The sequence below is a fragment of the Dendrobium catenatum genome, unplaced genomic scaffold (genome assembly GCF_001605985.2).
Source record: "Dendrobium catenatum unplaced genomic scaffold, ASM160598v2 original_scaffold_125794, whole genome shotgun sequence".
NCBI lineage: Eukaryota > Viridiplantae > Streptophyta > Magnoliopsida > Asparagales > Orchidaceae > Dendrobium > Dendrobium catenatum.
Window position 1 is genome coordinate 515,870 of NW_021444229.1, and position 21,932 is coordinate 537,801.

A 21,932-nucleotide genomic window follows, 5' to 3' on the forward strand; every position below is an offset into this window, starting at 1 on the left:
TAGGCGGGATTTTTAAAAATTTGAAAAATTAGGCAGGATTTTTAAAACTTAAACGGGATTTTTAAAACTTAGATAAAATTTAAAATATATATATATATATGAAATATTTAACATTTAAATAAAAATTAGGTGATAATTTTTTTTTATATTTACATTTAATAAATAAAATAAAATTATTTTAAAAAATATAAATATTTATTCGAGCCAGCTCACGAGCTCACGAGCTCACGAGCCGAGCCGGCTCAAGCTCGAGCTGAGTCGAGCTCGATAAGCTCGGCTCGCAAGCCCATAAACGAGTCGAGCTCGAGCCTGCTCGGCTCACTTACACCCCTACATACAATCCATTGATCCCGATAAAATAAATTCTCAAAACGTTTAAATTAAACTGCTCTTTTTTTGGGGCTAAACGTTCATTTACTGTTGAAATAGATTAACGCTTCGTTTGGAACAACTTTTTTATTGTTTTTTGAAGCAACTTTTTAACTTTTTCTTGAAGCATCTTTCTAGTAGAAAAATTTTAATTTTTATACCAAAAAACTGCTTCAAAAAGCAGGAAAAAGCTGTTCCAAACGAAGACTAAGGCTTCATTTGGAATGGCTTTCTTATTGATGCTTAAAGCAGCTTTTTAATATAAAAATTATGACTTCTTTTGGAATGGCATTTTAACTATTTCTTAAAGCAGTATTTTCGTAAAAAATTAAAATTTTTATACTAAAAAACTGGTTTAAGCAGCATAAAGAAAATTGTCCGAAATGAAGCCTAAATAATCACTTCGACTATAAAATTTAAGTTAAAGATTTAGTTGTTAATATGAATAGCTGAAGTGATATGCTAATTTATTATAAAACTAATGATCATTGAGGTTATTATAAATGTGATTAATAGTTATAGCAATCTAAGAATGATTCTGAGTTGTCATTGGCCAATATATAAGATTCAGTAAATACAACTAAGGTTTTTGAACAGGTGGAGTAGAAATAAGCATCTAACTAGTAAAATTGAACTTATGATGTACATATACGAACACGGGATATGTCAATTATTGAAAATATAGAACATGGATACAGGTTGAACACGGTATAATTTTTATATTTCAAAAATAGTATATAAAATTTGAATAAGTGTAATATTAAAAATAATTTAAAAATAAAAAATCATTTAATTAGAATTTGTACTTAAAATGATTAATATTAGAATGTCGAGAGTCAGGCGTCGATGTCGTATATCAGGCATCGAGAGAGGAGATGACAATGTTGTCGAGAGTCGGGCATCAATGCTATGAAGTAAGCATCAAGCATCAATGTCAAGAGGGCATTTGTCATCGATGTTAAAAGGTCGTTGGTCTTCAATGTTATGAAGATGTTGGACAAAGATGAGTTGTCAATTTGTGGGTGTAGAAATTGCTAGTGTGAGCATCAATATCAAGACAGTGTCAAACTTTTAAAATATCGATACCAAAGTCATGACCCGCCAAAGGAAAATGAAAATGATAATATTCGATAAATGTGATATTGAGTGTGGATATGAAATAAGAAATTTAATTTTTATATTTTAAATTAATAAAAAATTTAAATGCAAGAAATTATATTTAAAAATTTTCATAAATATTTAAGACACGTGTAAGACATGCATGTCTAAATTTGTATTTAATATTTTTTTAATTGGGCACGTTTTCAGCGTGTCTGACATGTGTCAAAGGCCTGTTGGACCCGTGTCGTGTCGGCTATGTGTTGGACGTTACATGCCTCTTTGAGGAAAAGTGTCAGTACGTCCTAGGATACAATTTTAGGGTCAAATCATAGTTACCATAAGAATTGTCTGTCAAATATAAGTTTTGATGCCTATCACACTTTTGAATGCCAGCTGAGTGAACATGAGGAGAATTTGGGTGCAACCACAAGAAGTGCATGCAAAATATAATTTTTGATGCCTGTGATACATTTGGATGTCACTCGTGTAAACAACTAAACATGAGAAGAACCTAGGTTATATGCAAGATAACTATGTGAATTTGAAATTGAAATCAATTGTGCAGCCAACACTTCTCGTCATAACAGTTGCCTTCATCATTTGGCAAGCGATCATTATATGATCCCATGGAAATAATTGGAGAAATGGAAATAGGACTTGACGTTAAGGTTGCACTTTTTTGCTTTAATACATTTTTAGGTATAGGGGAAGAATAGGGGGTGTTATTGTTTTAATTAGATTTTGTCCGTTCAGAAAGAGAATGATAGCTGGGGTAAGAGAGGATAGATTTTACAGGTTTTTTGGTTGTTCAAGAGGGGTAATGGGTGGATAAACATGATTCTAATATGCTAAAGAAAAAAGGACAATCGTCAAACACTGACGTTCAAAATGATCATGGTAATGAGGACTACAAAACTTTGAATAGCTCAAGTCCATTAGATCATCCAAATGTATGCAATTAATCTATATGAACTATAATAAATCTAAATGAAAAATGAATGTCACGATGGACTTGACAAAATGTTGGGATTGGCAAACCTTTGTGGTTGATTTGCAAATATATCAATTGACACACCAACAACTTGTAGACATAAATTTTTACAATAATTTTTTTTTATTAATCCAACAAGAGTATAAATAGTGCCTGAAATATTGCAGAAAATAAGAAAAACTCATAAGGAAATCCAACTAAGTTTCTCCTTGAAAAAATTGTGGACCAAAGATACTATACTGCTAGCGTATCCCTTTATCTCTCATCAGTAGGCCTCTAAACTAAAATTAATATTTCGCAAAAAAAAACACAGTGGCTCAACTACAATGTCACCAATCACAATCCAATCTATAATGATGCAGAGACAAAAGGTAAAAATTAATAAAAGCGGTCAAGCTAAATAAAAAAAAAATATAGTTCAAATTTGAAAAAATTAACTAAAATATTAGTTTTTTCAAAATCTAAAAAATAACTCTTCATCAACAATTCAGGTACCTTCTGAACTCGATTGGAACTTAAGGCTATTCATCAACTTGAGAAAAAACAAGGTATCACCTCAAATTCCACTCCTATCAATTTCATCCTTCACAATAGAAATATTTAATTAAGTTTTTTGTAATTGGATGGATTGGTGTAGTACAATAACATAAAATCTGTGGGGGTTTAGCCAAAAACCAAGTAACGGTTATTATAGCAAAGTAGTTAAAAATGTTGGGTTAACGCAACTGATGAAAAAAATACAAGACTGAGGCATTTGTACTCTCACCATTGTTCTCTTTGGATGGTAAAACACCGTGCGAAGAGAAAAGTATTCGCGTAAAAAATACAGATTTTGAATTCTAACAGAACAACATAAAAATTGCAGCAATTACCTCATGGCAGGACTATCTACTGTCAGGTGAACGTCATCGACGGGAACGAAATTTATTGGCAAAAGCAGACTCTTTCAAAGCATCTAGCGGGGTCGCAAATCTCTCTGAAAATATTAAGAAAAAGGTTAAGTATGAAATCGAACAAGTAGACTATTCTGGTTGGTAGATTTACTTGAGCAATAAGTGACTTTTCATAGCTGAATTGACAGTGTTGAAAGTTTAAAAAAAACTAACATTGAAAAACTATGAAACAACAAGTTTTTTCCCTTATATTTAGCAATGCCATTGGGAGAAAGTGATAGCGAGAGGGAAAGGGTATAGCATGAGAATAGTAAGATAAACCGCAGAATCTATACAACAATCCCTGCATCTAATAATAAAATCAATATCTACGTTATTCAAGAGAGCGCTATATTACTAACCTGCAAACTACCTTAATCAATCAGCAGCTTATGCAGCATTGGTTGTTTAGAAGTAACTATGTAAATTAGACAATGCTTAACTTATTTTGCACTAGATCTGTCTAGAAAATTGCTCCTTCGCTTCAAATTCTTAAAATTGTCTTAAGCAGTGCAAGCCAGTCTTTGTAGCCATAATTAAAAATAGTAAATGTATGATCTCAGGATTTTTAAGTAGTCCAATATTAAAATAAGGACAACCATTCTACAACGCTAGAAATAATTGTATAATCAGTACAAAGTTCAAATTCCCTCCCGTCATAAAATTTCTACGTGTAGAATATGAAATTGTTAACTTGTATAAGGAGCATTTAAATCAAATAGTAATAGACTGCTATATAACTAGCTCTATTACAGGCTTTTTTATGAAAATTTATTGATCAACAAGCAATATGAAAACAACAGTGGATAATGATTGTTGGAGCTAATTTCAATCAAATACATCCAACCAAAAAAGTACTCAACAAACCTCGGATCTATTATACACAAGAATGTGATATAGACGCAAACTAAGGTTGGGTATTAAAATGAATAAGTATCTAAAGAGTATTATGATGATATCATGGAGGCTTTAAAGGTATATTTTATAATATTGCAACTAGGTCGGCAATGATATATGTATTCAAAAATTAGACAAAAAAATTTTTAATAGTTGACTAGAGCAAAAATGATAATGCTAAGATGGATGTGGGGAAAAACTAGAAAGAAAGATTAAAAAATGATTTGAGTTAAATAGGCTTAACAACTAAGGAAGCACTCAACAAGAATTCATGAAAAATAAATATTCCTAAAGCCAAAACCAAATAGTTAAGAAAAAAACTAATGATGATGGTGAATGATGAACATGTTATGTACTATCATACATAAAACTACATATTTATCTAGCATGCATCCCATTCTCGTTTGATTTCACAATAAGCAATAACGGACTAGCATGCAAGCTGAAAGCTAATAGTAACATTCCTGCAAAGAGCGTTACAGTTGAAATGAACTATTTAAGGATAGTTTATCATCAACAACACAAGTATAAATAGAATATTTGATGGGGACATCAGATTTCGACACGTGTACCATCGCCGACACCGGAGATCGACGGCCACGATCATGATCTGTATTTTCATCATTTTATGTAGTAGTTTATTTTATTTTATGTTTTTTCCATTTTTGCCCTTATGAGTATTTGATAGCTATTGTAGCTCAAGGAGCATTTTAGTCTTTTGTTTTTCTTTGTCATTGTGAGGCCTATTTATATGGCCCTTCTCTTGTAATAGTTAGTTGTTTGGATGAAATGAAAATTTACTACTATGTTTTCTCTTTGTGAGTTCAAGAAGATCTCTTGGTGAGTTCTTCACCCTCCTTGATCTCTTAGTGAGTTCGCCGGAGAAGACTAGATCTCTTTGTGAGTTCTAGTTCGTGCTAACTAATCTTGTGGAAATTCAACGAGAAGACATTTGAGGTTAGTAAATTCGTAGTCGTCAAATCTTCAGAAGATTCCATCTCTTTTCCTCCTTGCCCTTGCCGCCGCTTGCTCCAAGCAACCCTAAGCCGCCGGCCACCTTTCCCCTCCCTTCCTATTTCGCCGGCCAAAAAAACAGCCACCACCTGCCGGCCACCCGCCGGCCAGATCCACCCCGGCCAATCCAGCCGCCCCCTTCCATACCACTGGCCCCCTTTGGTTTTCCCCTTGCACATTTGAATTTTCCATAATTACCTTCCTAATTGAGCCAATTAATTTGGGGAATTAATTAAGGGAGTTACATCCTTTTTTTTTTTTAAATTCAAATTCCCTCACAATTTTCTTTAAAGAAGGGAGTTACATGATATAATTAAAATTTGAAATCTAAATTTCAGATTTTGATTAATTAATTGTGGTCCCCACCTACTTAAAATTACCCACCTCTCTCCTCTCTACATGGCCGGCCACTCATCCCTCTATCTCCCCTATTAATTCTCTTTTAATACCCCCTTTGACCCTTCCCTCCTAAATTAATTTCAATTTCAGATTTTGAAAACTGAAATTAATCTCTCCACCAATTTCAAAAATCTGAAATAAACTTCAGATTTTGGGTTTCTTCCCCCATAGCCTCACCCGCCCTTATTTCCCTCAAACCCGTGAACCCATCCCTCTCTCCCTAGCTCACAGATAACCCTTCCACCTCCCCTCTTCGCTTGGATGCTCCATCCACTCCCGGCAAGAATGCATGGAGGAACCCGAATGGAACTTTGGATTTGTGCATGACGACCAAGGTCAAGTGGACATCCTCCAATCACCATTCTTTGACGTGGGTTTCGATTTCGACGACACTATTGAAGATTACATCGACCGCATCCATTACACCTTAGTGGACGTGATCGACGAGCAAAGGTCAAAGGGACGTTGGATCATTGACGGCCGCCCACCTGCTCCTCCAAATCCAGCTTCCTTCCCGGCGACGAGTCCTCTCAAGATCACTTGTCTATTAGTGGCATCACTAAGCCTTCTTACAATTTTCCTCCGCTAGCCACTACTTTCAAAATGAGCGAAAGACTTCAAGGTGAATGATCTAGATATTAAATTTGGGGCTTTTGATTATTGCTAGCTATTTGCATTATTTAAATTTTTGGTGTTATTTTGTGAGGCTAATAAACTCTCTACATGTAATTTATTGTCATTACTTAATCTATCTATGTCTCATTCTTAAACTCAACTTGAGTAAACAAAGAGTTTTGGTAGCAAGCTAAAAGTCATTGCTTCTATTAATTTCTTAAGTGCAATTCGTGATTCACAGCATGTAGTTTCACATCAATATTCAATTAGGTTTACAAAATAATACCCAAATTATAAAATAAAGTGAAGCATCCAGAAAATATTAAATAATCAGCAGTAAAAATGAAATTTCATTTAATGACTATCAAAACCAATATCACATAACATATCTTCAGAAGTTCTACCAAAAATATATTAGAAAATCTGTGTGGTCTTAAAATAGCTACAGTCAGAAAACCAACCCTTGGACCACGATCTAAAACTTGAGTCCTGCTCACAGTTAATTCTGGTTGTGGAATCATTTCAGGGCTGCCATGCTTATAGAAAGCCTGCAGCGCCCTCACCATAAATGGACGAACAATGTTTACTTCCATAGCAGAGAGATTTTTAAGCTGCAAATCAAATTAGGAAAAGCTGAGTCTGAAAATGCCTGGTAAAAAACTATTGCTGTCAGTCATCAAAGGTGAAAGAAATTTTAAATGTTATGAAGGCAGGCAAATTTATGAGATGATTATCAGTTTGTTTGATGATGCAAGAAAAAATTTCAAAATATTTATATTGCAAATTTAGATAAAATCAGAAATGCCTTTCACTTCTCAATGAATTGTCTATATGAATCCTCATCATTCAACTTTCACGCAGCAATCATGATGTCCGACTAGATGCTCTTACTGATTGAGAAAAAGAATTGTTTCCATTTATGAAATATTAAGAGACTAATATTCTAACAAACAATCTTCATGGATGTGGAGGATGTAGAATGATCATAAAATGAACGACTGATGGATTAATCTGACAAGATAGCAGTCACAAAGCAGATTCTCCAAATTAGGAAATGTTTTGAAGTGCTTTACTTATTCAAAGCGTATGAAAAAACTTCTTCCAAATGCTCATGAACCAAATAGCATGCAAAGAAAAGAAAAAAAAAATTGTATAGGAGAAATTTCAGCGTAACACCAGAAATTTGGGGATTTACAAAACTAACAACTAGCTATATACATTAATAATAATGTCAACCAAATGTCAAATAACCAAACAAAACTACAAACAGTATTTTTTTGCTTGCAGGAAATTCTTAATGCTTTAGACATGGCAAGCACAAATATGTGGATTTACTTTTTTGGTGTTATTGTATTATTTTTGTAAATTGCCAAATTTTAACGTGATGCCCAAGTAATTTTCCCAATAGCTTACACCAAGAAGATAAAAGCCACCTCATATTACAAACCAAAATATTAAAACTCGGTTTCAATTTTAGTTTTGATCCGGTGACCAGTAGTGGATTTTTTTTTTTTTGATAATTTTGCAGTTTGAAAATATCATTATTTATTTCAGGAGCACTTTCATGCTAATATTTTCCAAATTTGTGAATGCATACCCAAGTTACATTAGGCGGACTATTAAAGTTTCCATAGTTTCAGCCATAATTTTGACATTTTATCCAACCTTAGCTTCAGATAGAAACTTTTCAATCCATCAAAGTTTTGGTTGAAACTAGCAAAAACCACATTCTTTTGTGGGTTTCTGATTTGTCCCGGTTGAGAGCAAAATGAACCTGCCTACTTAAAACCTTGCAACAAACAAATATAATTTACCTAAGAAGATCATTTAGATGACAAGACAGAATATGTATACCTATGTATTTTCATAATAAGTCTGAATCTCATTGCAGTAGTTAATTTTAAAAACAACCCAAGAATAGGATAAACTCAATCAAAGCAAAATACACTCTAGCACGTACAAACCTACCTTCACTGCATGCGTGCGACCAGAGATCTTCTCTAAACCCATCTCAACTTTGTGAAATCGCACATCCCTAATGTCTTCAATCAAAGATCTAACCTGCAAAAACATGTCTCAGGTGATGAATAAAAGTTCATAGGCTATTAGATAAGGACACATCAACCATGGCATGTCCTGACTCACCATATATATATCTGGGATGTCATCATGAGCTCTACAACCAATACCAACTAAGCTTAATGCTTTCAAAGAGATAAAAAGCACAAAGATACAAAATAATAAATGGCGTGATTTACATACTTTTCAAACAAAAGCTTTGATAATTCAATATAATGGAAAGGCAAAGGTTGAAATTCTCGTGGAGATTCCCTTTCTGCTTCCAACACATGGGTCAGCCTCTCTGGCATAAACAGTAATCAATTAGCATCTGTATGATAGCACACGGATAGATTTGTTCAGCACTTAAAACTATTCTTAAAAAAAGGATGGCATAATAGTTAAAAACATCAACAATAGCAATGACCTAAAGGTGATCACACTCCATGCATGCTATCATGCATCATACCAGCAAGGACCAGGAATAACAAGGGTCAATAAAAAGCTATTATCGCAGTTTAATCTCTTAACAACTTGAAGCCTTCCATTGTGAAAAGTAATGCAATAAAAAAATAGAACAGATATACTATGCCACTGATCAGGCAGCACAAGTAATAAAGGAAATATTTGAACCCAATGGGACAAAGGTTGTGGCAATCTTTACTATATTCATCACTAAAGATGCTAGAGTTTTGTTTTCAAGTACTCACCCAAGCAAGCATATATATAAATATAGATAAATAGAGAGAGTGAGTGAAAAGAAAAATGCACAAAATCAACTAAACTTAGCATCCTTAATGTCTCAAAATAGAAAACAAAAATACAATGCATGATAACAAAAGAAACATAAACAATAAGCAACATGATTAGGGCATCTCCAACCGAAAAACCCATTTTCCACTCCAAAATGCAGTAAAGCTCCAAAATGCATTAATTCATCTCTAATTGAAGTCCATTTCTTTCTCCTCATTCGCGTGCTTCTTCTTCATCTCGTTCCAAAGGTAACCATTTGTATCCTCTTTCGCGCGCTTCTTAGGCAAATTCCGTAACACAAAAAATTGGCGTAGGTGAACAGTATTGGCATCGCACTGTTCACCTACCGAATTTTCGTGTGTGATTTAGCATTCGAATGGCGGTTGGAGATGGTTTTAATACAGCTTAGGGAAAGTGTGATGCATTATTGTATTTGTACATGAAAATCTTGGGCTAATTTAACTATATCTTCATGCTCGATTGTTAAAATTGCAATCAAATATCATTATCAATCGGACATGCTCACTGCTAATAAAATGTTCATCTCAATATGCATATTCTAAAGTTAGCTGCCAGTGCTAGCTTATTGCTTAAGTTCACCAACATGGTAAATTTTCGTGAACCGTTGAGCTGTTAGATGATGGAACCATTAACAAAAATTTCTCCAATAAAATAACGTTATCGTGGTAGAAGATCTAGATACATCAATTCTTTTTCGTTAAAATATAACCAAGGGAGAAGTTCAGACCAACAGACATCCATTCCGGCGGACGAATTGAGCATTTTCCGCGCTTCTTCAGCGCAACTGCAAGCCATATTGGAACCTTGGTAGAAATTTGTGGAAAGAAAGGGCCAAAATCGCCCTGTTAATGAGGTCAATGATCACGATCAGATTCATAAATCTCAAACACGAAGAAAACTGTCCAAAAACAAATAAACGAATTAAAATGTTCAACAGAGCAAAGGCAAAATTACACAGATCATGTTCAGAGCATCCATCCTTATATTCGGTACTATCTCAACAAGTTCGTCCTCCGCCAAAAATTCAACCTGTAAATATATATCAACCTCTAGTATTAATATTTAATTTACTAATTACTCTCTTCATCATAGAAGAAGAACTCAAGTTATTAATATGATTAAAGCTGTTAAATGAATTCCATTAAATCTCAAAAAAAAAAATTCCATTAAATCCATGGAAACCAAAACAGTAAAACCCAAAGCCGCAAAATTCAAGATCAAGCTTAATAAGTACAAAAAAACTGTTTTCGCGGGAGAGATAACAATATTACAAACCTCTGCCGGAGTAAAGATCGAGAGATGAGGATCAGATTGTCCCGCCATTACCTTCTATCAAATCAAAAACTAGCTAGGGGTTGTTTGGTCGCAGGAACGCAGTATTTAAGCTAAATTAGGGGTTGAAGATCGAGAGATGAGGAACAGACTTAAGCTAAATCCTGCCAAACTGTACAAATGACCATTTTAAATCCTCCAGAATCTTAAATCCCGTTGCACCTCAGTTTTGTCTTAAATCCCGCATTTAGCAAATCCTGCCATTGGGCGGACCAAACTTAAATCTGCAAGTCTCACAAACTCCTCTTCTTCTTCAAGCGCCGCTGGTCACGTCGATGCGTTCTCCGGCGATCTCCGGTCCCGACTTCCTCGCTTCTTCGTCGTCGAGGGGTTTGCGGGATCCCGAGAGAAAGGGAGGGTTTCGTATTTTAAAATTATTAATCTTATCATTTATTAACTAAAATTTAAAATTAAATTAACGATTGACATTAATTTATTGAGATTATATTAATTTAAATAAATTAAATTTATTTATGATTTAATTTAATTGGATAGAGTTTTTATGTTTAATATGTTTTATAAATTATTAATATGATTTAATTTAATCGAATGTCAATGTTTTTTGAGTTCTTTAGATATATAAACTCTTTCTAATTTAAAGTCAATGTCGTAGCCAAAGTCACATTTCATGTGAAGAATTATGATATATTTATAATTTTCTTTAAGTAATATTTTAATAATTTTAGACAAAGCACCCAAAATTCTCCATAAAATATCCTATATTATTAAGTATTATTTGAAATAGTATTATCAATATTTACATGTCTTAATCATATAATAATTGAGCAATCATTAACTTGTTGGATTCTTTTTCTTGGAACGCACATTTTAAACACGTGGGATTTAGATATCATTTTATCCTTAAATTAATGTTAAAAAAAAATTCTAACTATGCATGAGGTGCTAGATTTGGATTTATTTAGAGTCATACTCATATCAAAATATTTTGTTATCTGGTTTGTTTCTTTGAAACAATTATTTTGACTATAAGTCTAATGAAATTAGATTTCAGATGATTCTGATTTTTAGTCTAGAAGTTTTCAACTCAAATATTTTATCAAAATTCATGCTTGATCGAAAGAATTTTGTGATGAAGCATCATTTACCCATATTTTTAACGTTAAAATCTATGTTGTCTTAAATTATATTGTTTTGTAAATTTTTACGACACATGATTATAATTTCAAAAAATTTACATTGCACAATTGACAGGCCATCTATTGCAATTAATTTATGCAAATGCAGATATTTGAGCTTTAGCTTACACACTATTCAATATTCTAATGAAAGTTTTTTTTTTTTTATGATTCAAGTTATGTTTAACACAAGTGCATTTTTTGTATCAAGTAATATAATGATTTAAAAGTGTCGATCTCATGAGCACAAATTAGAAATATCCTAAGTTCACTTTACTATTGCCTACTAAACTACTAAATTTATCTAGCTTTATTGCATCCTGGTGTATTTGCGGCGGTAGAGAAATATATAGTTTAACGTCTTAGCATTGTACGAAGATCCAGCACACAATCAGATAAGTGAGAGGGTGTAGCGTTCATAAGAGACACCAGAGTTTTTACGTGGAAAACCCCTGAAAAGGGGGAAAAACCACGGGGCATGGCCCAGTTTGAATGAATCCACTAGTATTTGTAGTCGATTACAAATGAGGCCTTCTTAGGGAGAAGGCCTTGGATTGATGTCACAAATGTACATCATATAGAGTGTATTACATGGTGGGAGTTACAATAGATGTATTTGTTTTGTCAGCACGACCATAGTCGATAGGATGGAGGTCGGAAAGATCATTGTCTGGTGATGGAGGTCAGAATGACCATAGTAGGCGACGGAGGTCGGGAGGACCGTAGTCGGCAGGAGACCGGAGTCTGAGTGACCGTTGTCTAGTGATGGAGGTCGGAGTGACCAGAGTAGGCGACGGAGGTCGGGAGGACAGTAGTCGGCATGAGACCAAGGTCTGAAAGACCGTTATAGTAGGGTGAAACTCTGGTAGAACTCTAGGCGTCAGGTAGTGGCCCAGCAGAAGTCCGGGCCTGAGGAGGTGTCCTGGTTGAGCACAGGGTGTAATATCAGTTTTTGCTCCAGGTTCGTCCGGGACGAAGTTGGATCGTCCGGGACGATCGGTACAGGTTGTGCAGAAAATCAGTTTTGGTTGTATGATTCGTCGGGACGAAAATTGGATCGTCTGGAGGTGGTCCGACGAGGCTCCTGCGGTGGTCCGGCGAGGCTCCGGCTGTCGGCGAGGCTCCAACGGTGGTCCGATCCGGCGAAGTTCCGGCGAGGGTGAGGGCCTCATGTGGTGGTCCGGAGATGCTCCAGCGGTGGTCCGACGAGGCTCTAGCGGTGGTCCGACGAGGCTCCTGCGGTGGTCCGGCGAGGTTCCGACGGTGGTCGAGGAGGAGCTTCTTCTTTCTCTTCCTTCTCTTCCTTCTCTTCTTGCTTCCCTTCTCTTGTGAAGAATGAGGGCTCTATTTACAGTTTTTTTGGAGTGGCATGGCTTGTAAATAGGTGTGAGATCAGGGGCGAATAGGGAGTGGTCGAATGGACGGTTCGATTGTGCACCGTTTATTGGACATTTGAAGGTCTTAGTGATGTTGGAATTTGGCGATCTTGGGCTCGTTAGATTTGTCTCGTCGAGCCGTTCGATTCGAGTATAAGCTTGTTAAAATTGGAGACCGTTTGGTAACTCAAATTGTGGTTTGAACCTTCCAACAGCGCTTCGGGTCCTTGATTTGGATCCATTTGGGCTCGGATTGGCTTGAATTTAGTGTCGTTGGGTTTGTATTTCCGAGACTCTCAGTTTAACTATAAGCTCGCTGAAATCGGAGTTCAGGTGCTTCCAAATTTAATTTTTGAAGTTTCCGAGTTGGGTTTTGCATCGAGATTTGTACCCAATCAAGATAATTTCATGATAACGTATCAAGCTTAATGTTTAAATAGGTAGTACATGTGAAAAGTAAAAATCTTCAAATGCAAAAAATAAATTCACTAATTTTAGAAATTATGATCTCATGATTTGTTAAAAGTACATGTTTTGGAGATGTTTACTAGCTATTACTACTATGGATGAGAGCAAAATTACTCCTTATATTTGTCGAGCTTATGGGAGCATAAGCTAGGATTCTCCTTAATTATAGTTCTTTTATCTCCTTAAGACCTCATAATCATAACCACCATACATCTATGTTATGGTCGGACTATATTTTAAGTTATCTAATTATTCTTTTATTCATCCGTCAAGGCTCTAAATCACAAGAAATTTTTAATTTATGTACACCATATACCTAAACCAAGTGAAGTATGGAGAAGTTAAAAATATCATGGATACTTTAAAGATTAAACATACTCTAAGCAATAGATGTCTTTCAAATAATCATTGTTTAAACTAGTATATATTTTCTTAAGCATCCTATATGCATTTGAATTTTTTCTGAAACTTCAAATAACTCATTGTAAAAAAGCTCACATACCTCCTCTTGATCAGAATGATCAAGATTATCATCTGCCATAAGGCACAGATTGATTACCTCCTCTTCTACTTCTATTTATGATGATTTTAAAGTGGAGTCTAATCAAAGTGCCTTTTAAGTTTGTTTCTTGTCATTTTTGAACTTTGTTCTTTCTTCATTATTCTTCTTGATCATGTGAGCTTTTAGGTTGGGGAAATTCGTCCTTAAGTGCCCCATTTTCCTGCATTCAAAACAAATAATATCAAAAGAAACCTTAGAATTCTTATTTGGTTTGCATTTATTCCACTGTTGATGACATTTTTGTTTTCTTCTTAGGAAGCTTTTAAATTGTCGTAGCATCAGTATTATGTCATCTTCTCCTTCAGCTGCAGAGTTGTCTCTTTCTAACTCATTTGCTTTTAGTTCTACCATTTTGCCCTTCTTCTTGTCTTCTGCATTTTGCAGTCTTTAACTCACATATTGCTTATAGGCAATGAGTGAGCCTAACAAGTTATTTATAGAATAAATGTTAAGATCCTTTGATTCACAAATGGTGATAACATTAGCATCAAAGCTACTAGGAAAATATCTAAGAATTTTATTTAATTTATCAGAGTTCGAAAGCTCTCTCCCTAACACATGTAAAGATGTTACGATATTTGTAAACTTAGTGTATATATCTAAAATTGTTTCGATAGGTTTCATGCGAAAGAGTTCATAATCATGCAATAGAAGCCTAGATTGTTTAACCTTATTGGTTCCCTCATATGTGATACACAATTTTTTTTAGATTTCCTTGTTAGTGGTACAGGTAGAGACTCTCATATAATCTTTTGAATTAAGAGCACATAAAAAATAGTTTAAATATTTTGCATTCAATTGAGTTATGTCTTTATTCTCATTGCTCCATTTATTAAATGATAACTCAATTTTAATGCCATAGATAAGACGATATGATGCAGAATAGCCCTCTTGTACTATAACCCACATGCAAAAATCAATAAATTACAAGAAAGTAGGCATGCATATTTTTCATAAATCAAACGGTATGTTGTCAAACAAAGGTGGACGAATAATAGAGTAGCCTTATGTGGTGTTTGTATTTCTGAAATATGTTATGGATCATTTTCCTCAAGGCTTTTTAAAACACTATTTTGGAGTACCGCTTCGATACCAATTGAAAGTTTGATAAGGATGTTAAGCCTAAATGAACTTGACCCTAGGCACGCCAAGAGGGGGGTGAATTGGTGAATGTAAAAACTAATTACTTAACTTAAAAATAAAGATAGTTTTTTTAGATTTTTTTTAACTATTCGAAAAAATAAGTAGCAATTATCACTTAGTGCAGAAGCAAGATGAATCTACCAAAACATGAAAATAATGTTGATGAAATTATAATTAGTAGAGATAATAGTTGAGTACCATTTTTACCAAGCCGTTATAATGAAATTAAGGTGCATAAATTAAAATACATAAAATATAAATCAAAATAAACACACCAGAGATTTATAGTGACTTAGTCAAATAATAACCTATGTCCACTCCCCGGAGTCCTCCACTCTGAGTATTGCACTATCACTATAGTGTCTCCTCTTTTTCCCTCATAGCAAGGCGGAGAAGTTCTTACACAAATCCCTTCCACCAAATCCAGTGTGACGAAGAGCCGAAAGCCTTGTCACCCTCCAGGCGATGGCAACGAACCATCAATCTTTTTCTCCCTCCTAGAGAAGGAAAAGTAATTTGAAATCCTTTCTCACCCTCCTGGTGATGGAAGATAATCACGTCCTTGAGCTGAAGAATTTTTCTTCAGAGCGACCCAAGAAACCTAGACATTCAGTTGGAGGAACAAGGTAAGACACTTTACTTGGAGCAACTGTGTGATACCCTCACACTACTTCTACCTCACACACAAGCTCTCTCTCTTCTTCCCAAAGCTCTCTTATAACTTCATCTCAAAGCTGCCTCCCAATAACATTCAGCAACCAAAGACTTGAATTTCATTTTAGAGAGATTAAATGCAAGGCCTCATAAAAAGCCCTAAATTTTATTCTAGCGACATTGATCATTCAGTACAATCATATATAGTCATGTATAATTAGTTCAAAGTACTCATGTTAATACTGTACGAAGATCTAGGTATTGTGTGATTAGTTCAAGGAATTGAATTGATCGTACATGATGATTTAGATCATCATCCAGTATGTTTAGTTCAAACGACTTAGATTATCATCTAGTACGATTGGCAATGGTTTAATTATCGTCTGATGCATGAATTAGGTCGTACAATACGATTGGTCAAATTGTCATGTACGATCTAATTGGATCAATTAATCTAAATTCATTTCCTAATCACAATATTAATTTAGGCAAGATTTAATTACATCATGCAGTACGATACATATCGTGTAGTACGATGAATACAAATTTTGAATTTCAAAATATTGTCTAAATTATGATTGGCGGTTGGGATCCTAATTACAATATGATTAGTTCAGAAAATCTAACTTTTTTTATTGTCACTAACTCACTCCCTTGAGTGTATGTGCATGATTTCAAAGTTTAGTATCCACCAAATACATGATTTGACTTAAAAAAGATAAAAATATATCAGAATTAAAAATGCATACTCTTCATGACATACTTAACCCTAGTCTATCCAATCTTGAGTTGATCAAACTTGCTAGTGAATCGTGGTCCTGAAATATTAGTGCATAGAAAAAATAGATATGCAATAATAGTAATTAACAAGAGCTAGCATAGTAACATATCCAATAATATTTGCTATCATCAAAATTATAGGGCTTTGGTCCAAATTTGCAACAAAATTATGAAAAATGTCCAACACAACGATGCTACACCACTCAACACCACTGCACTTACAACTTTTTATATTTTGAAGTTTTTTAAACCAGAGACCTCAGCATTGCAACACCGGTACCCGAGCATTATGACACTCCCAAGCGTTGTCCACCAAATAGAGAAGATAGCATCGTAAACTCTCAAGAGACTTGATTTTCTTTTATTATATATAGAACTTAATGCTGCAGCGCTTGCCAAACCAACACTACATGGCTCTCAAAGGCAATTTTATCTTTATCAAAATTTCTTTCCAATTATAATTCCAAAATTTATTTTTAATCTTTCAAATGTCAATAAGGCCAATCATACTAAATCATATCAGGTTCTACTCGGGTCAACATCTATTCTAATTATTGTACAAGTGGGTATTACAAAAATATTACGCAATCTATCCCAAACATACATATCAAGCCAATGCGGAAGGTCGTTTGATCGACGTATGGGCAGCAAATGCAACATGCCAAAAATTAAATTGATTTCTTTTTCTTTTAAAGTGTAAAATATTTCTATGCAATAAAATGTTTACCATTCTTATATAAAAAAACCTATATGAATACTATAAAATTTCCTTTGGGCCTTTTGAAACCTTCTAAAAGCTTCTAAAAAAAACTTAATACTCATTTTGATGTTTTAATTTGTGAGTCTCCTCGATCATTGAATTTGAAAAATATTCTAGGATCCTTTTGGATCAAATACCGGCTATATAAAACAACCATATATAAAGATAAATACACCTCCCCTTACTTTTTTGTTCCTTAAAACCCTATTTTATTTTATTTGACAATGCTGAAATTATTATTTATAACCAAATCCCCTTTGATTCTCCCTCGTCGATTCATTTCTTAGTGAGTGCATTGAGGTATTCCTATGTATGAGAAAATATCAAGAACAATCATATTATGCATTATATTCAAAATTTACAATAAAACTTTTATCATACATATTTCATCATTTTCTTCTCCACCACGTGTAAAACCCCTCCATATTTCATTTTTTTTGGTTCAATTCTTCTATACGAAGTGACCTTAGTATGGACAAATTATTAAAAATATGTATGGTTAGTTTGTACGAACTGCCTGTATGAACTGAGTAAAGTGCAGGTTCGTCTGAACAAATTTTTTTGCCAGAGAGCATCGTCCAGGGATGAACTCAAACATCTTCTGTACGATCTGTGTTGGAGAGCTTTGTCTAGGGACGAACGAGAAACATCGTCTGGACGATCATAAATATCTTTTCTCTATTTTTGGACCGTTTGAGATATTTTGAAGAGAGAGAAAAGTGGAGAGAGAAAGAGAAGGAAAGAGAAAGAAAAAGCTTGGTTTTGGAGGCCGCGAAGGGATTTTCATCCGTCGACGCAGTTGGAAGAATTGTTTGTCTCGCAGTAAGGATTCCAAACCCTATTTTTGATTTCGAAGACTTTGTGTTTTGATATTTTTCTAATCAGATTTGGGTTTCCATTACCGAAAAACGTGCATATCTTTGTATTGACAAAACTTTAACGTGTAACTTTTGGTATGTTGTAGAAATGATGATTTTACATGTTTTGAGTAATTATTTGTGATTTTTCACCGGGTATTCTAAATTCTATGGGATTTTTATCTAATAAAAAATTATCTGGATGTCGAAAAATATTGCTTCAATATAAGTAAAATTTTAAAATTATGTTTTATCCGATCTCTGGTAATTTGTTAGTTTTCTGAAACTGTGTATTTTGACTTTGTTTGGGATTTCTATCGACTGTACAATATTTTAAGGATTCTATTCATTTGAGCTAATCGTGATTGTTGTTTTCAATGCATTAATGAGATGCATATGAATGTGGATATATGATTGAATCTACTACTATTATATTACTGAAAGATAAGTAAAGACTGGTTGAACCGTTGGTTGGAGATTGACCCGTACAGGATGGTGGGCCGACGGGCTTTCCTTTAAAAAGAGTTTGGTGTTATTCTCTACTGATCATGTGATTACTGATGGGAGTTATAAGGAGATTACTATGTCAACGGGCAAGGGTGACGACTCTATTTACTGAGCCAATGGATTACTAACATCAATACTAACCTTGAAAAATGTCTTAATAGCCAGTGATTGTACTTGTTAAATAAGACTACTGTACTGGAATGCATGTGTAAAGTATTGCTCTTATGATTTCTTTATGGATTTATCGATATTGATTGATTTATTGATATCGATGGATTTATTGATATTGAATTGATTTATTTATACTAAATGGATTTACTAACGGATTTATGGATTTATTGTTACTACACGATTTCATTGATATTGCATATTGTTTATGTCACTGGATCGTTATTGATGCTGATGCAGATACCGATACTACTGATTTATTATACTAATCTTTTAGCACGTGATACATCGAATACTGATTGATATATGTGATACACTGATACATATGATACACCGAATAAGTGATATAGATTAACTGGATTTCGTGTGATACACCGAGCACATGATATAGAATATGATTTTACTATATTGTTTGATTTTAATTCTTAGTTTTGATTTATTGATTTGATTTCAATTATTCTTAATGATGTATTGATTTGATTATTTTATATGATTCCATACCGATTGATATTATTGATCGGAATTGATTTCTTTATTTAATTTTCTGATTGATTCTATTGATACGATTGATTGATATTATTGATACGATATTGATTTGACATATATTATTGATACAACGATTTTCTCTATTGATTTGACTAGTGTTAAAGATATGATGGGTTCTTTTGAGTTTTGACGTATGTACTGATTTATTAAGCTTTATAGATTTTTTTACTATTTACCGATTCTTCTATAGATGATTGTGGATTCTACTGGTTATGCATTGATTTCTATTTATGTACTGATTTTCATATCTGCATCAATTCAATGATCATGTGCAAGTGACTGATATTGATTCGACTGATTGACATGCATATTGCTTTTGTATCGTGCTTTGATTTCAGTTGTAGGTATTTGGTGACCTGTTGGGCTGTTTAAGCTCATTATATGTGGTTAATGATTTCAGGTCATGGCAAAGGAGCAGGAGTGTGAAATTGATAAGGAATCTTTAGGTTTTTGTTCCTTTTTGTTATAGTTATTCTTTTGTACTCATGACTGGATGGAATCGTGATTGTGTGTAGATCCCGAGTATTATAAATGACTTTGGGAATGAATTATTATGTGTACATTTATGTTTTAAATTATTGAATATGTTGGATTGTTATTTACTGATTGATGACTATAGATAACTTTGGTAGTTTATTGTTTAAAGGATCAACTGAATAATTCTTCCAAGTTAGATCTTGGGGCGTGACACCATGCTCCTTCCATTTCTTCATCACCCTTGGTCGAAAATGGTGGTATTGAGGCTATTGTTATCATTGAATGAGTGCAATTTCCCATGTGAGGAAGCTAAAATGATTTATTTAAAATTATAGGCATTTAAGCTTCTAATTTTGTTGATTCAAAGACTTTATATCCTAATTAAGTGATCCATTTATACATGGACTTGATGCATTGTGCTAAATATCATATGTGTATATTGTATTATTATGTGCTTATAATGTGTCACATTAAGGATGTAATATTATTTTCCTTCCTTAAAACTATTTTAATCTATTTGATAATGCTAAAATTATTATTTATAGCTAAATCCCTTTTGATTCTTTCTCTTCGATTAATCACTTAGTGAGTGCAAATAGGTATTACTAGTAAGAGTAAATATATTAAAAAATCTTATCATGTACTATATTCAAAACTTATAATCAAACTTTTATCATATATATTTCATCATCTTCTTCCCCTTATCCTTCCATTTCTTCATCACCCTATGTCCAAAACGGTGGTATCAAGGCTATTATTAGCTTTGAATGAGTGCAATTTTCCATGCGAGGAAGCTAATATGACTCATTTATAATAGTAGGCATTTAAGCTACTAATTTTGTTGATTCAAAGCCTTCAAATCCTAATTAAGTGATCCATGCATATATGGACTTAATGTGTTGCACTAAATATCATCTGTGCCTATTGTATTTTTATGTCCATATGATGTGCCACATTAAGGATGTAATATATTATACAAAGTTTCACAATATTTACTCTAATTATTCCCTAGTATAATTATTTTGTGGTTTTTGTTCAGTCATTATTTTAATGTTGGATTGACTTTGTTGTAATCTTATTTGTTATTTGCTTGAAATTGATGTACTTAAATAGTGTATTATGAGAACTTTATTATTGTATTAATAAAGGGAATATAGGGTGACTTGAGGCAAAATTTGGACGGATAATACAAGTGGTCACACTAGTAAGGCTAAATCAAAGTGGGTGACCATTATTTAAAGGAAAGTCATTACATGGAAGATTCCAAAAGGAGAAAACAACAATATAACAATATCACATATGTCATGCAATGACTAGGGGAAGAAAAACCAAGTTTTAACAACCCCCACCAAAAGTCACTATCCTCTCCAATTAAAGAAGCGTTGCCTCAATAATTTTAAGTCCATTACATCCACTCCTTAGAACCCCCTCGCCCTCTTCTTCGTTTTATAACATTTTAAATGATTGTAATTAATAAATTAAAAATGACAAAAACCTTCTATAATAGTTACTTTTTTATGAATGAGAAAAAGATAATGAAGTTTATCTTTTTTGTGGTTCCATGCTTGGTGGCGTAAGATTTTCATTGAATTTTTGGTGTCTTTCAAGACATTTATCCGCTTGGTAAGATGTGGTTATTTCCTTCTTTTGATGTTTTATTACCCTTTTCTTTTCTACAACATCCCCACAACTATTTTGGTCCTTAAACACTCAAACAATACAAAAAGCAAGTCATGTCCTTTCAACAAAAATGCAACTCCTTATGTCTATTTGGTATGATCAAGCGATCAACCCATAATAAAAGGTCATAACTTTCTACCTACATATCCAATTGAAAAAAAAAAAAATCACTTCCAATAATTAGTTAACGTCTTGAAGTTCTAATATGGAGGTTTTAACTATTTTTCACAAAAGAAAATTTGGCAATCAATTAGAATAAAACTTGACATAAATTTATCTACAAATCTTAAATAGTTGATGTTTTTTAGTCTTCAACCAACTTTGGAAACCTTTTAT

At 33.6% G+C, this 21,932-nt stretch overlaps 1 protein-coding gene across 1 annotated transcript; it reads right to left on the reverse strand.

The window, feature by feature from the left end:
- Positions 1-3,060: 3,060 nt before the first annotated feature.
- On the reverse strand, positions 3,061-10,840 carry LOC110100594 (DNA replication complex GINS protein PSF2). The gene is made up of 8 exons (XM_020828164.2): positions 10,426-10,840; positions 10,105-10,179; positions 9,878-9,992; positions 8,581-8,680; positions 8,464-8,494; positions 8,287-8,379; positions 6,780-6,929; positions 3,061-3,437 (listed from the first exon to the last, which is right to left on the reverse strand). Exons 1-8 carry the CDS (start codon positions 10,471-10,473, stop codon positions 3,417-3,419), a joined length of 633 nt encoding a protein of 210 aa, XP_020683823.1. The 5' UTR covers positions 10,474-10,840; the 3' UTR covers positions 3,061-3,416.
- Between the last annotated feature and the right edge of the window lie 11,092 nt (positions 10,841-21,932).

What these genes read in the sequence shown, in the direction of transcription:
- LOC110100594 (XM_020828164.2), bottom strand. Translation starts at nt 10,473, where the DNA reads ATGGCGGGACAATCTGATCCTCATCTCTCGATCTTTACTCCGGCAGAG. An exon ending in ATGCTCTGAACATGATCTGT is followed by an intron (nt 9,993 to 10,104) that starts GTAATTTTGCCT and finishes CCTCATTAACAG; the next exon opens with GGCGATTTTGGCCCTTTCTT. An exon ending in TCAAAGCTTTTGTTTGAAAA is followed by an intron (nt 8,495 to 8,580) that starts GTATGTAAATCA and finishes TATTGGTTGTAG; the next exon opens with AGCTCATGATGACATCCCAG.